Source organism: Poecilia mexicana, unplaced genomic scaffold (genome assembly GCF_051168715.1).
Source record: "Poecilia mexicana isolate PSO_F unplaced genomic scaffold, ASM5116871v1 scaffold_9, whole genome shotgun sequence".
NCBI classification, from domain to species: Eukaryota; Metazoa; Chordata; class Actinopteri; order Cyprinodontiformes; family Poeciliidae; genus Poecilia; species Poecilia mexicana.
The window spans coordinates 4,618,266-4,630,090 of NW_028263378.1; the positions used below are offsets into that span (position 1 = coordinate 4,618,266).

The window sequence follows — 11,825 nt, forward strand, 5'->3', positions numbered from 1 at the left end:
AACACAAAGATGTAAATGTAAGAAAGCATCATAGAGTTACATTAAATGACCAAAACTTATTTTATTTCAGCTCAACCTAAACTAAATGTTTAGTTCTGTTTTTGTGCACAAACTTAGTGAATATAACTGATTATAAAGCTGCTTCTCTGACTTTTGGCAATTCCTTCAGTCATCAAGCTGCTTTTTCCATGAGGATTTATCTTCTTTATGTATAGAAACTGAAATAAAACAAATACACCACCTCTCAAAGTCAAGACAATAAAATATCAGACACTATGGAGTCATTTAGTTTTGTTCTTTATTTCTTTAATTAAAAGAAATTACAAAATCATGGAGTTGAAGATGACATTAAAACTGAATAAAAAAATCTGTAAAAAATAACATTTAATGAAAACAAAGTCTTAAAAAAATAAAACGGGCTTTTACGCTTGACGTTGGCTCAGCTTTTTCAAATTATGTTCAGGTTTTGTCAGTTGAAGCACTTCCTGTTGAGGTTGATCATCAAAAGGTTGTTGGAGAAACAGTGGATGAATTGATGTTTTCATAATCCCTGAAAAAAAAAAACAAAGAAAAAGATTAGAGTTGTGTTCAGATCAGAGATTTAATAAGAAACAACACTACTCTGCAACAATAAAACAGTAAACACAACAAATGGATGGATGGAAAATGTATCCATAGCAAAGGACAAATTAGTATTATTACCATTATTGTAATAATTTATGAGGAATACAAGAAGCAGCGTCTGCAGCCTCTGCCCAGCCTTTGAACACAACAACATACCAGTGAATACATGTCATGTCAAAGGGGCAAAAAATACTTTGATTTGTTTCAAAACTTGGTTCCTGCATCATTTACAACAAGCAGTCAGGCTTTTTATCACATTAAACCTCTTAAAACCACAAAAAATATATTTATAGATTAATAACAGGGAGAAAACATCTGTAAAGATAATCAAAATAAACCTATTAAAAGATGATCATGGCTTTATGAATGGTGTCAGTATTTATGGCTAACAATGGTCACAATCAGGATTTAGGTGAAATATTTGGTTATTTTTTTCTCGCAGGATATTAGGCCCAAGATAGAATTTTTTTTTTCACATTTGCTAAAAAAAAAAAACACTAAAAAATTTTTAAGATAATCTCAGAATTTTTCTAGAAAAATAATTGAGATTTTTTTTCATTAATCCCAAACTTTTCATGAAAAACATGACTTATGTCCAGCAAATTTTTAACTTTTCAAATTTACATATTTCCATGTTTTTCCAGGAAATTTCAGAGAGTAATCTCAATTTTCTTTTTTTTTTTGTGGAAATTTACTTGTTTTCTTCTATCTATAATGCCATCTTATGATTCTAACCATCTGGACTCAGACCAGTTGTGATCCATCCATCCATCATAACTTCCTTAAAAGTTCACAGATTGACTGTGGGACTTTTAAGATTGAGCTCCTTTAAACTCAGAAAATGCCACTTGGGCTCTCAGTTTATGTCTGATTGTTTAATGAAGCTTTGAAATATCTACACTAACACGTAAACTCCCTATCTCCATGACAACCACCGCTGGACTTACAAACATTTCTGTGTTCAGGTTTGCTGTAGAAGAATAAAACAAAAATAAAAAGTTCTTACTGGTTAAGTTTGCTGAGAAACTCTGGGAACCAACTGGCTTCTGAACTGATGCAAACCTTGGAGCCGTTTTTCCTGATGACGCTGCAGAGAAAGAAAGAAAAAAGACGACTTTGAAAACACAAACTGAACTCTGCAAGTGACAATAAATCACCGATTGACAGAAAGAAAAGTACATTTTGCCAAAAAGCTCAGAAATTTTTATTTTTAATCTAAAAATTTTCTATAAACAACTTGGACATTTGTAATTTTGAAAAGTCAAAAATATCAAACTTTTTAAAATTTTCTGGAAAAATCTAAAAAACATTCTACAAAAGAGAACTTTGAATTTTCTGTTTATAAGGTATAAAGTTTTCTAAAAACAAAAAAAAAAGATTAGAAATTTTTAGATAAATCTCAGAAATTTTATGGGGAAAAAAGGAAAATTTCTGGGTTTCTTCTGTTGAAAATGTTTTGACTTTTAAAACTGACATTTTCTAGAAAATTACTGATATTGATCTCTCAGTTAATCTCAGAATTGTGTTCTGTTTTTATTGAAAAATGTCTAGAGCTTTTTTGTGAAAATCTTTTTCAAAAACATTTTATAAAAATTCTAGAATAAATTGGAATTTTCAAAAGTCAAAACATTTTCAACTTTTAATAAATGTTCTGTTTGAAAAGTCAAGTATTTTTCTAGAAAATTTATTAAATAAATGTCAAAAATTGTGGGGGGAGGAGGGGGGGGAGCAACTTTTTAAAAGCTTTTTCCAGAAGATTTCTGAGGTTATTCTAAAAATGTCTGAGATTTTTCTTGTTTCTGTGTGAAATGAAATTTGTCGTATTCGTCCTTTGCTGAAGCTGCAGATGGAAACATCTCCAACTGAGGTTACTTACACTCTTTCTGAACGGCGGCACCGTCCTGACGGAGGCGTCACTTCCACCTTGGCCACGGTTCTTAGAGCGACACGTTGAGAGGTCGTTTTTATGCAGCGGCATCCCAACTTGGAAGCTGCAGAAGAATTCACATTTTTAAAATTATGCTAATTAGCTTTTGGTTGCATCTGTTTCTTCTTAAAGCTGACAGATTAAACATTGGAGTTCAATGAAGTCTTATCTTTATTTACATGTTTTCTAATGCCAAAAGAAGCACGAGCACACCAGAAAGTACAGAATAAACCTTAAATATCTGAATAAATAAAAGTCAGAGAGGATTTGCTCACCATGCAGCTCAGGGATGCAGCAGAAGAGAGTCAGAGCGACCAGGAGGATCACAGATTTGTTCATCTTCAGAGTTTTTTTTTAGCTTTCAGCCCCGGTCAGGATGTGGGAACGATGTGTGAATGAATGAAGTCGAGTCTGGCTTTTTAAAGCTGCAAAAAAGGAAGTGAGGACGCCTTCTTCCCGTCTGAACATTGAAAAAAATAAATAAAATGTAGAGCGAGCTTGTTGCATCTGGAGGTTTTCTGGGGGTTTTGCTGACTTAACTAAAGTTGGGTGTTTGGAGTATTTTCATATGATTACCACAGCAGATACTTTTTACAAATAATCCGCTGGAATTAATTTTCTGCTGTCCACATTTAAACAAATATAGAAACTATAAAAGAAGAGAACTGGTAACAGACTAGAAAATATGCTGTTTTTATATTCAGTCATATTCAATAAATTAGAATATGCGTTCATATGGGGCTAATTTGTCAGATTAAATGTACTTTTTGAAAATTGACAACCTTTAAGTAGGTATTACTTTTAACTAAATACTTTTAAATAAGCAAAAAAAAAATCATCATAATTAACAGAAATACTTTTTCTCAGTGTGTATTTAATCTACATAATATGACAAAGTCCTTGAAATAAATGGACTTTTCAATAATACTGTAATTTATTGAATGGGTTTCGATGTTAGGAAGAACTGTGTATTTTTATGCTAAAAAAATGCAACTTTTCACATAAGAAAGTGAAAATAAAAAAATTACAAAGGTATTACCACAAAAAGGTTGTATTAAGAAACGTTTTATAAAGATAATGTTTTACAACATTGGTTATATTTATCCATAAATCAGACATTATTTATTTGATCTCTTCTAAAGTCTCACATTCTGTCCCCAATTAGTGTGAAAATTGTTATTCTTTAAATTTGAATAATTAGTAAATAGATTTTAGTTTGATTAATAAAAAATATTAGATAAGTTAAGTTCCATTTGTTTTTATATTATTTCTATTTCAAATGAACATTAATTATGGCTGTGTTAAATAATTCGCAATCTTGTGCCATGTAGCGAAGCATCACGTAACGTAGCGTAGCGTAAAGTAACATGATGTAACATTAGGCAACTTATAAATAACGTAATATTAAATAAGATAAAGTCATGTAACAAAACATCACATTATTAAATATACTGTAACATAACACAGCGTCGTATACAAGGTAACATTAAGTAGCGTAACTTTATGTAGCATAACATTACATAGCCTAAAATGGCATAGCGTGAGATTACGCAGCGTACTATTACGTAGCGTAAGATTACGTAGCGTAACAATACATGTAACGTCACGTACCATGGCGTCACTTAACTTTACATCACACAACTCTCAACAAGCGTTAGCAAACATAATATAGCACACCATGACGTCACGTAGCGAGACATAAAGTAGCAGTACTTAGCATAGCATGACGTGGTGTACCATAGCGTGACATTAGTAACATGAGGTAACAGAAAATTACATAATGTAACATAACATAGCATAGCACAGCATCGTGAAGATAACCAATGTTTAAAAATATTACATAACATAACATTAGATAACATTATATAAAGCAACATCAAGTAACATTATATAGCATAACACAACAAGCATAACTAAATATTGGGTAACATAATTTTATGAACAGTATTAAATAATAAATGGTTATATCTAAAATAAGATGCACATAACACATTTTAGATTATATGAAAAACAGTAGTTTATGTCTCATACTGGGTTAAATGCCAAGGAGAAAAAATAGTTAGACCACAAAGTATGTGTTTTCTAAACAGAATGAATCTTTTTCAGCAGCTTAAGCTACAAAACGTCTACATTTTGGAGAAGTGTTAGTTTTTTATCTCTGTGTGGATCAGTGAAGCTTGACCGCCCAAGATCCTGTCAAAGGTTCACTGAGTTTCCTTCCTTGAGCCCCATTTGTTACAACCATTAGAAGCCATTAGAAAGACAGCTGCAGTAAGGACCCAGTTTATGAAAAAAAAAGGATAAATAATGACCTAATTTACATTATCATGAGTAAAACTGAGCAATTAAATTACAAGAGAAGAGTTTTTCTACTTAATTTCTATTATCTTATGTATATTCTACCATATATTGCAAAACCAGCTAATTGACAAAATAGTTTTCAAACTTATGCACATTTTCACCAAACTAATCTGGAGTTCAAGATCTGGACAGATGGTTTCTTCATTCAGGAAATAAGCAAAATACAGATCAGTAAACTGCACATACAGCAGAAGCGATTTAAATTTGGTGAATCACCAAAATAGTAAAATTGCACTAGTTTGGGTTGAGCCAAGGGTTGTGTGCAGTTAGAATCAGGAATCAGTAACAGGAAATAATTCTCAGATGTTACTACATCGTACCAGGAATCAAACTTCTGTATTTGCCTTTGGGGTCCCAGCCACTTCCTGTTCTGGTAAATAGATAATTAAGAGTGAAAGTAATCCCCCAGTGAATGATGGTTGACTTCCCACACAGGAAAGCAAGATATTCTTAACTTAAAATTAGCTCTGATGGTTATGCACCAATAATTACCAAAATTATGACATGAAATTTCTCTGGATTCTGGAGAGACAGAGCAGACCAAGCTTAATAAAAATGTAAATATTCTGTTGCTTCACAGCTACAAGGTCACTTGTGTAATCCATTTGATTAAAAACCAAGTATCTTGAAGAAGGATTAGAAGATATTAGAAATTTTCTCTCAGAATATCATTAAATGTAGAAAGAATTGGAGGAAATTAAGAATATAATGGATTTGGAAGCAACATTTTAGAGGCAATTCTGAGGAAAGAGTTCAGTTCTGACCTTTTTCGTACAATTTAGAAACCATAAATGTGAAATTTTTCCCAACATTAAGACACATTGAAGGACTGAATGCATCAAAAAACAAAGTAGCCGAAACTTGTTTAGCTTTGCCTACACTGTAAATGTTTATTTGCTGATGACTAACTGCTGAAAGTAAAATCATTTCAGGAGAGATTTGCAATTTCATGGGTGCCAGTAATAGCACAGTTTTCATTTTACTGAGTCATTCACACCTAAATGCTTCTGCATGTAAGTGACTTCACACTTTGCATGTAAGTGACTTCACACTTTGCATGTAAGTGACTTCACACTTTGTTTCAAAGAAACCAGGAAAAAATTACAGATTAAAGCAAAAAATGTGTGAAATTTGACAAAGAGCGATATGGCACAACCTGATGCAGTGCGTCAATGTGGCTAGAAAAGGAAATACTGGTAATCTCATCAAAGAAATCTAATGATACAGAGGAAAATTAGTGCAAAAAGGAAGTGAGGAAAGTGTCTTTTTTCTCTTGTATAACAGAAGCTGACTCATCCGATACTAATAATGTTAATTTTGAAATAATTGCTGACATAGACGCATTGGCATATGCAACAAGATGCAAGAGCGCAGTGAAAACACCTCATGTCAACTTGATGTTAAACCAGAAAAAAGGGGATTTTTCTAGCAGAAAGAAATGGGAAAATTGAAGGTTTCTGATGAAACAAAAAATAAAACATTTGAATAATCTTAATCCATAATTATATGGATATAATATGTTATAAGTGAAATAATCTGCCAATTGAGCTAGAACTTTTTCATAAATATTAAGGAAATATTGACCTAACACAAGCTCTTATGTTGCTGAAAATTTACTTTTAAGTTAAGTATACTAAGATTTTTGCACTACATCCTCCTAGTTTGTGTTTTTTGCAGTGTAGGAAGTGATTCTGCTCCAAACAGGGATCAGGAGGAATGGGTGACTGATGTGTTTTAGTTTAAAACCTGAGGAGAATAAATAACCAAAACAAATCTTACAGTTTCAAAGAACAGCTGAAGACCAAGACTGACATATTTGTGCCACAAAGCTTTTTCATTATTAAAGATTAGATTTTAAAACCGTTTTCAGTGGTGCAATTCCTGCTTTGCCCAGAATGGAAACCGAACCAACCTAAGCAGGCCTGTCTGAAACCATCTCTGTGGTTTAATGTCAAATACAAAGAATCCACTTTGTTTCGTTTCTCTTGCGCTTCAGCATAAGAAGAAACTTTTAACTTTCTTCTGTTTCCTGTAGAGTGGGTCCAAACACTTCCTCACACGCAGGGCAGCTTCTGCCAAACAAGCCAACTCTGCAGTTTGCCTCTGCCACTTTTAGCGAGTGAAAGCCGTCTGCTCGCCAACTTCTGAATTTCAGTTTCCCGACTTTCAGCATCAGATAAAGTTTGCGAGTTAAGTTTACACTGAGCAGGTCTGCTTATCTCAGCGAATCTGAGACCCGCCGAGCGCCACAGATCCACCGTTTTAGACTCAGATGAAGCGTTTTTACGGGTTTCAGTTGCAGCAAGTGGAGGTTTGCAGATTTAGGCGTTAGGTTCACTTTCACTGCCGAGTGTTTTACTGTATCTGCGTTACATTCTGCACAAATGCAACTAAACATTAATTTTAACACATTTATTTAAACTGTCGTCATATCACTCTGATGCAATGTTTTTTGCTTGATTGCTGTTTTATGCCTTACTGCTGAAATGTTTTATAAAAATAGGTTTATCTTACCATGAATGCACTACAAAAACACAAAATCTTACCAAATAGTTTTGGTCTAGTTTCTAATACAAACATCTTAGTTAACTTGAAATAAGACTAAATTAACCTACAAGTAACTTTTCAGCAAGATAATATCTTTTTTCTTTTAAAAAAAGTCAATTCATTTTAAAAGTACTAGTTTTATTAAGACTATTTGACTTATTGCATGGGAAAACTTGTTATAAATTAAACAACCTGCAAGTGGGACAAATATTTCATCAATATTAAGGAATTATTCACTTACAACATGACCCACTTCTTTCTGTAAAGTTACTTGTAAGTTAGTTTTGTCTTATTTCAAGTGTACTAAGATATTTGCACCAGAAACAAGGAAAAATGCTTGGTAATATTTTGTTTTTGCAGTGTATGCAAACTGTTTACCACCTTGGATGTTGGATGTGGTTTTTCAAATCAATCATTTAATCAACAAAATGTGACTTTTTTGACAAAAAAATATTTTAAGAAACTTTAAATAGGACGTATACTGCAAAATTCACATTTTGAATGTTTTTATTCTTCCATTTTTGTCTCAACTGCTTCTAAAAACACCCCAAGCATTTAACAGCATAGCCGTCCTGTCAGCTTTTAGCAATAATAATAATGATAATAATAATAATAATAATAATAATAATAATAATAATAATAATAATAATAATAATAATAATAATAATGTATTTTGCTGTTTCAAAAACCTCCGGAATGTAATGTCACAAATCAGAAGGCACTGCGGCGTTACCTAGCAACCCCAGTGGAATTCCACTCGTCACCTAGCAACCCAACCAGAACGCCAGCCGCTGGACAAGACAAATGATTTTTGTTGATTTTTCATCCAGAAACCACTCGTTGCTTTCTTGTTCCAAGTTATTTTTCCATGTTGGAGGTGAAATAATTTGCCAGTTGAACTAGTACTTTTTAAAAAAATCAATATTAAAAGGAATTATTGACTTTAAACAAGCTCCTACATGTAGCTAAAACTACATGTAGCTAAAACTACATGTAGCGAAAACCAGCTATTGTTAGCTAGTTTTGTCTTATTTTAAGTGTAATAAAATATTTGCAGTAGAAACTAGACCAAAAATAGTTGGTAAGATTTTGCTTTTGCAGTGTAATAATGTAAACAGATGAACTGATTTTCTTTTTTAATAATGAGGGATAAAATACAGAGGCAAAGCAAATCTCTTTTTCAATACATTAAGGTTTTAAAATAAGGATCTTTCATGTGAACTAAAAGCCATTAAATATCTTTAATTTATTGCAGATTTTTCTCATTTTTAGCTATTTCCAAATGCAATTTCTTCTATATTTGAAATCAAAAACACAACACCCAAAGATAAAAACTTAAAATACAGAGAAACTCCCGTTTTAAGTGGGAAAATCTTTATTCCGTCATGGGTTTTCCCTTCATGCTCTATGGATTTAATTTAGTTTCTGTGCTTTTACAGTTACTGCCTCTTTTCAGCTTCCAGATGGAAACAAATTCTCCGTTTGACATTTATTCTGGAGGAAAATTTGCACTGCAGAGTTCGACGGGTTCCCCGAAGCGTCACGTCTGTCAAAACTCAGCCTAACTGTAAGTTACAGAAACTTTCTGAACATTAAGGTCAAAATATCTGAAAATGTCATCACCTTAAGGTGTTAGCCACAAGATCTGCTCTGATCAGCAGATGAGACGCAGAGAGAGAAATCGCTAACAGTGCCTTGCAGAAATACTTCATATCCCGTGATTTTGTCACAACCACAAACATCGAGGTATTAAATTTGGATTTCATGTCATAAGCCTAAACCTGAAGAATAAATTAAACATTCTTTTTGTTTTATCACTAATAAAAATGTCTTCTTTTCCCCTGAGATAATATTATTTGATGTTGGCGTCTCGTTGGCGTGAATGGAATCATGTGGGGTTCCTCCAGGCTCAGTCCTCGGGCTCCTCCAATTCAATATTTTAAAGTCCCAACACTTGGTCCCTGTAGCTCAAAGAATAGACTATAAAATACTGTTGTTAGTTTATAAATCACTGAACGGTGTAGCACCACAATACCTTAAAGATCTGTTATTGCTGTACCAACCGTCTAGACCCCTCAGATCGTCTGGTTCTGCTCTGCATCCCCAGAACCAGAACCAAACGAGGAGAAGCAGCATTCAGTTTCTATGCACCACAAATTTGGAACAAACTTCCAGAAAACTGTAAAACAGCTGAAACACTGGGTGCCTTTAAATCTCAACTTAAAACCCACCTGTTTAGAGCTGCTTATGGCTAAATTAGGGTTTTGATGTCTTCGATGTTTTTATCTTTACTTTTCATCTAGTTATTAACTTCTTTTTATTTCTCCGTCACACTGTCTAATGTTTTTATATTTTTTAATCTTTTTCAAAATGTCTTTCTCTTTCTCACTGTTTATTCAATGTCACATGCTGTTTTTATTTTCGTTATGTAAAGCACTTTGAAATGCCTTGCTGCTGAAATGTGCTATACAAATAAAATTTGATTGATTGAATATCTTTATTACAGCAAGAAATAAGATTATCTATAGCTATGCAGATGATACACAGCTCTACATGACGATGTCACCAGGTGGCTCTTAAACCGTCCAATCACTGGACATATCATTTAGAACAGATAACATGTGGATGTGCTGCAAAGTTCTCCAGCTGAGCAAAAACAAAACTGAAGTTATTACATTTGGACCTAAAGAGAAACGTAGTGTTAGCGCCCAGATTCAGTTATTACAGTTAGAAACTAGAAATCAGGCTAAAAATCTGGGTGTGAACCTTCAACGTCACATACAGACAGTTACAAAGTCGGCCTTCTGTCACCTGAACAACATCTTCAGGATTAAAGGACTAATGTCCCATCTAGATGTATCCATGCGTTTATCTTTAGCTGCGTCTTTTAGTGTCACCACCATACATTAAAGATCCCCTGTTGTCATAGCAACCTCAGGTCTTCTGGTTCTGCTCTGCATCCAGAACCAGAACCAAACATAGAGAAGCAGCATTCAGCTTCTATGCACCACAAATCTGGAACAAACTTCCAGAAAACTGCAAAACAGCCAAAACACAGAGTTCCTTAAAATCTAGACTTCTGATCGTTATAACTGGACTACCGATCAACACATTTGATACGTATTGATGATTTTAGTGATGGGATTAACTGGTTTTACTGTATGGTGTAAAACATTTTGAACTGCCGTGTTGCTGAAACACAAACTTCTGATTCGATGAATCTGTGTTGGTCTGTCACATAAAGTCCTTGTGAAAAAGTTCAAATCTTCCTGTGGGACCAGTCGCATTAAATCAAGTAAATCTTCAACCTGCTGAGTTTGTCTGCCTGAAAAAACAAAGATTCAGGATTTTAAAGCGTTTTTGTATTCATAGAAGTCCTCTTCACTTCGAGTTCTCAGAACAGCGAGACTGAATCTGCAAACGTTAAACAGAAGTGGAGCTAAAATGTTTTTATCATGCATAGGCAACTTAAACTGAAACCAGATTGATGCAATTGTTGTTGAACTCTTATAATACACATTCAGGTGTGTTTGCCCCATCAAATAAATATGTCAGGTGATTATTGGAGAAAACAGACATTTAGTGAGTCTGGAGGAATAAAAGCAGCATTTAGGTCACTGTGTTTGGAACTGAAAAAGAATAAGAAAGGTGTGGTTATTTAAAAATTAATAGTTTGCATTTTAAGATTGCAATTTGTTTTTAGGACTTTTTTTCATTTTTAATTTCTGCAATAAAAAAAGAGTAGCATATTTTATGTCTGCTTTTAATCTTGCTTCAAATGCAAAACTGCATGCTGTACTCAGATTATTACTATTTTACCATCTTATTTAGTTCTATTACTATAACATATGTTAATATATACTTAGTTTTTATGTTTTTGATCATTTCTCCAGAGGATTTAAGTGTTTAATAAAATCCCTAATGAAACAGTAACATCATTAGTGCATTTAATCAACTTTTCTTAATAATAAACTAAATTTATTTTATTTTTATAAAAGTTTAAGGCAACCAACCATATTCTTCTGTGTATGTCCAGCTTTTTTCTAAAGAAACAAAAACATGACAACATATCAAAGGTTAAAATTTATGATGGATTTTTTTTTTTACCAATTTCACACAAAACTTAACCTTGTGTATGTCGCCCTCTGCTGGTGGTTAGTTAGAACACAAAATATTAGGTTTTTATTTAGTTTTTCTAAATTATTGTTAGAAATTTCTTAAAGAGGAGGATTAGGGGTACTGGAAAAAAAATAATTACTTTTTTTCAGAATTTTAACTTTATGCTCACGGTTTATTTTTTCACATTATTCTGATTTTATTTCTCCGAAGTCAGAATTCTGAGAAGAAAATAGGCTGAATTTATTTA

At 33.0% G+C, this 11,825-nt stretch overlaps 1 protein-coding gene across 1 annotated transcript; it reads right to left on the reverse strand.

Annotated features, from left to right (window-relative positions):
* Positions 1-276: 276 nt before the first annotated feature.
* On the reverse strand, positions 277-2,985 carry cxcl13 (chemokine (C-X-C motif) ligand 13). The gene is made up of 4 exons (XM_015012261.2): positions 2,827-2,985; positions 2,501-2,615; positions 1,631-1,711; positions 277-550 (listed from the first exon to the last, which is right to left on the reverse strand). The coding sequence occupies exons 1-4, from the start codon at positions 2,888-2,890 to the stop codon at positions 502-504; spliced, it is 309 nt and encodes a 102-aa protein (XP_014867747.1). The 5' UTR covers positions 2,891-2,985; the 3' UTR covers positions 277-501.
* Between the last annotated feature and the right edge of the window lie 8,840 nt (positions 2,986-11,825).

Coding starts and splice junctions, on each gene's coding strand:
- cxcl13 (XM_015012261.2), bottom strand. CDS start 2,890: ATGAACAAATCTGTGATCCTCCTGGTCGCTCTGACTCTCTTCTGCTGC. Junction 2,616..2,826: donor CTGCATCCCTGAGCTGCATG/GTGAGCAAATCC, acceptor ATTCTTCTGCAG/CTTCCAAGTTGGGATGCCGC. Junction 1,712..2,500: donor TGCCGCCGTTCAGAAAGAGT/GTAAGTAACCTC, acceptor CTTTCTCTGCAG/CGTCATCAGGAAAAACGGCT.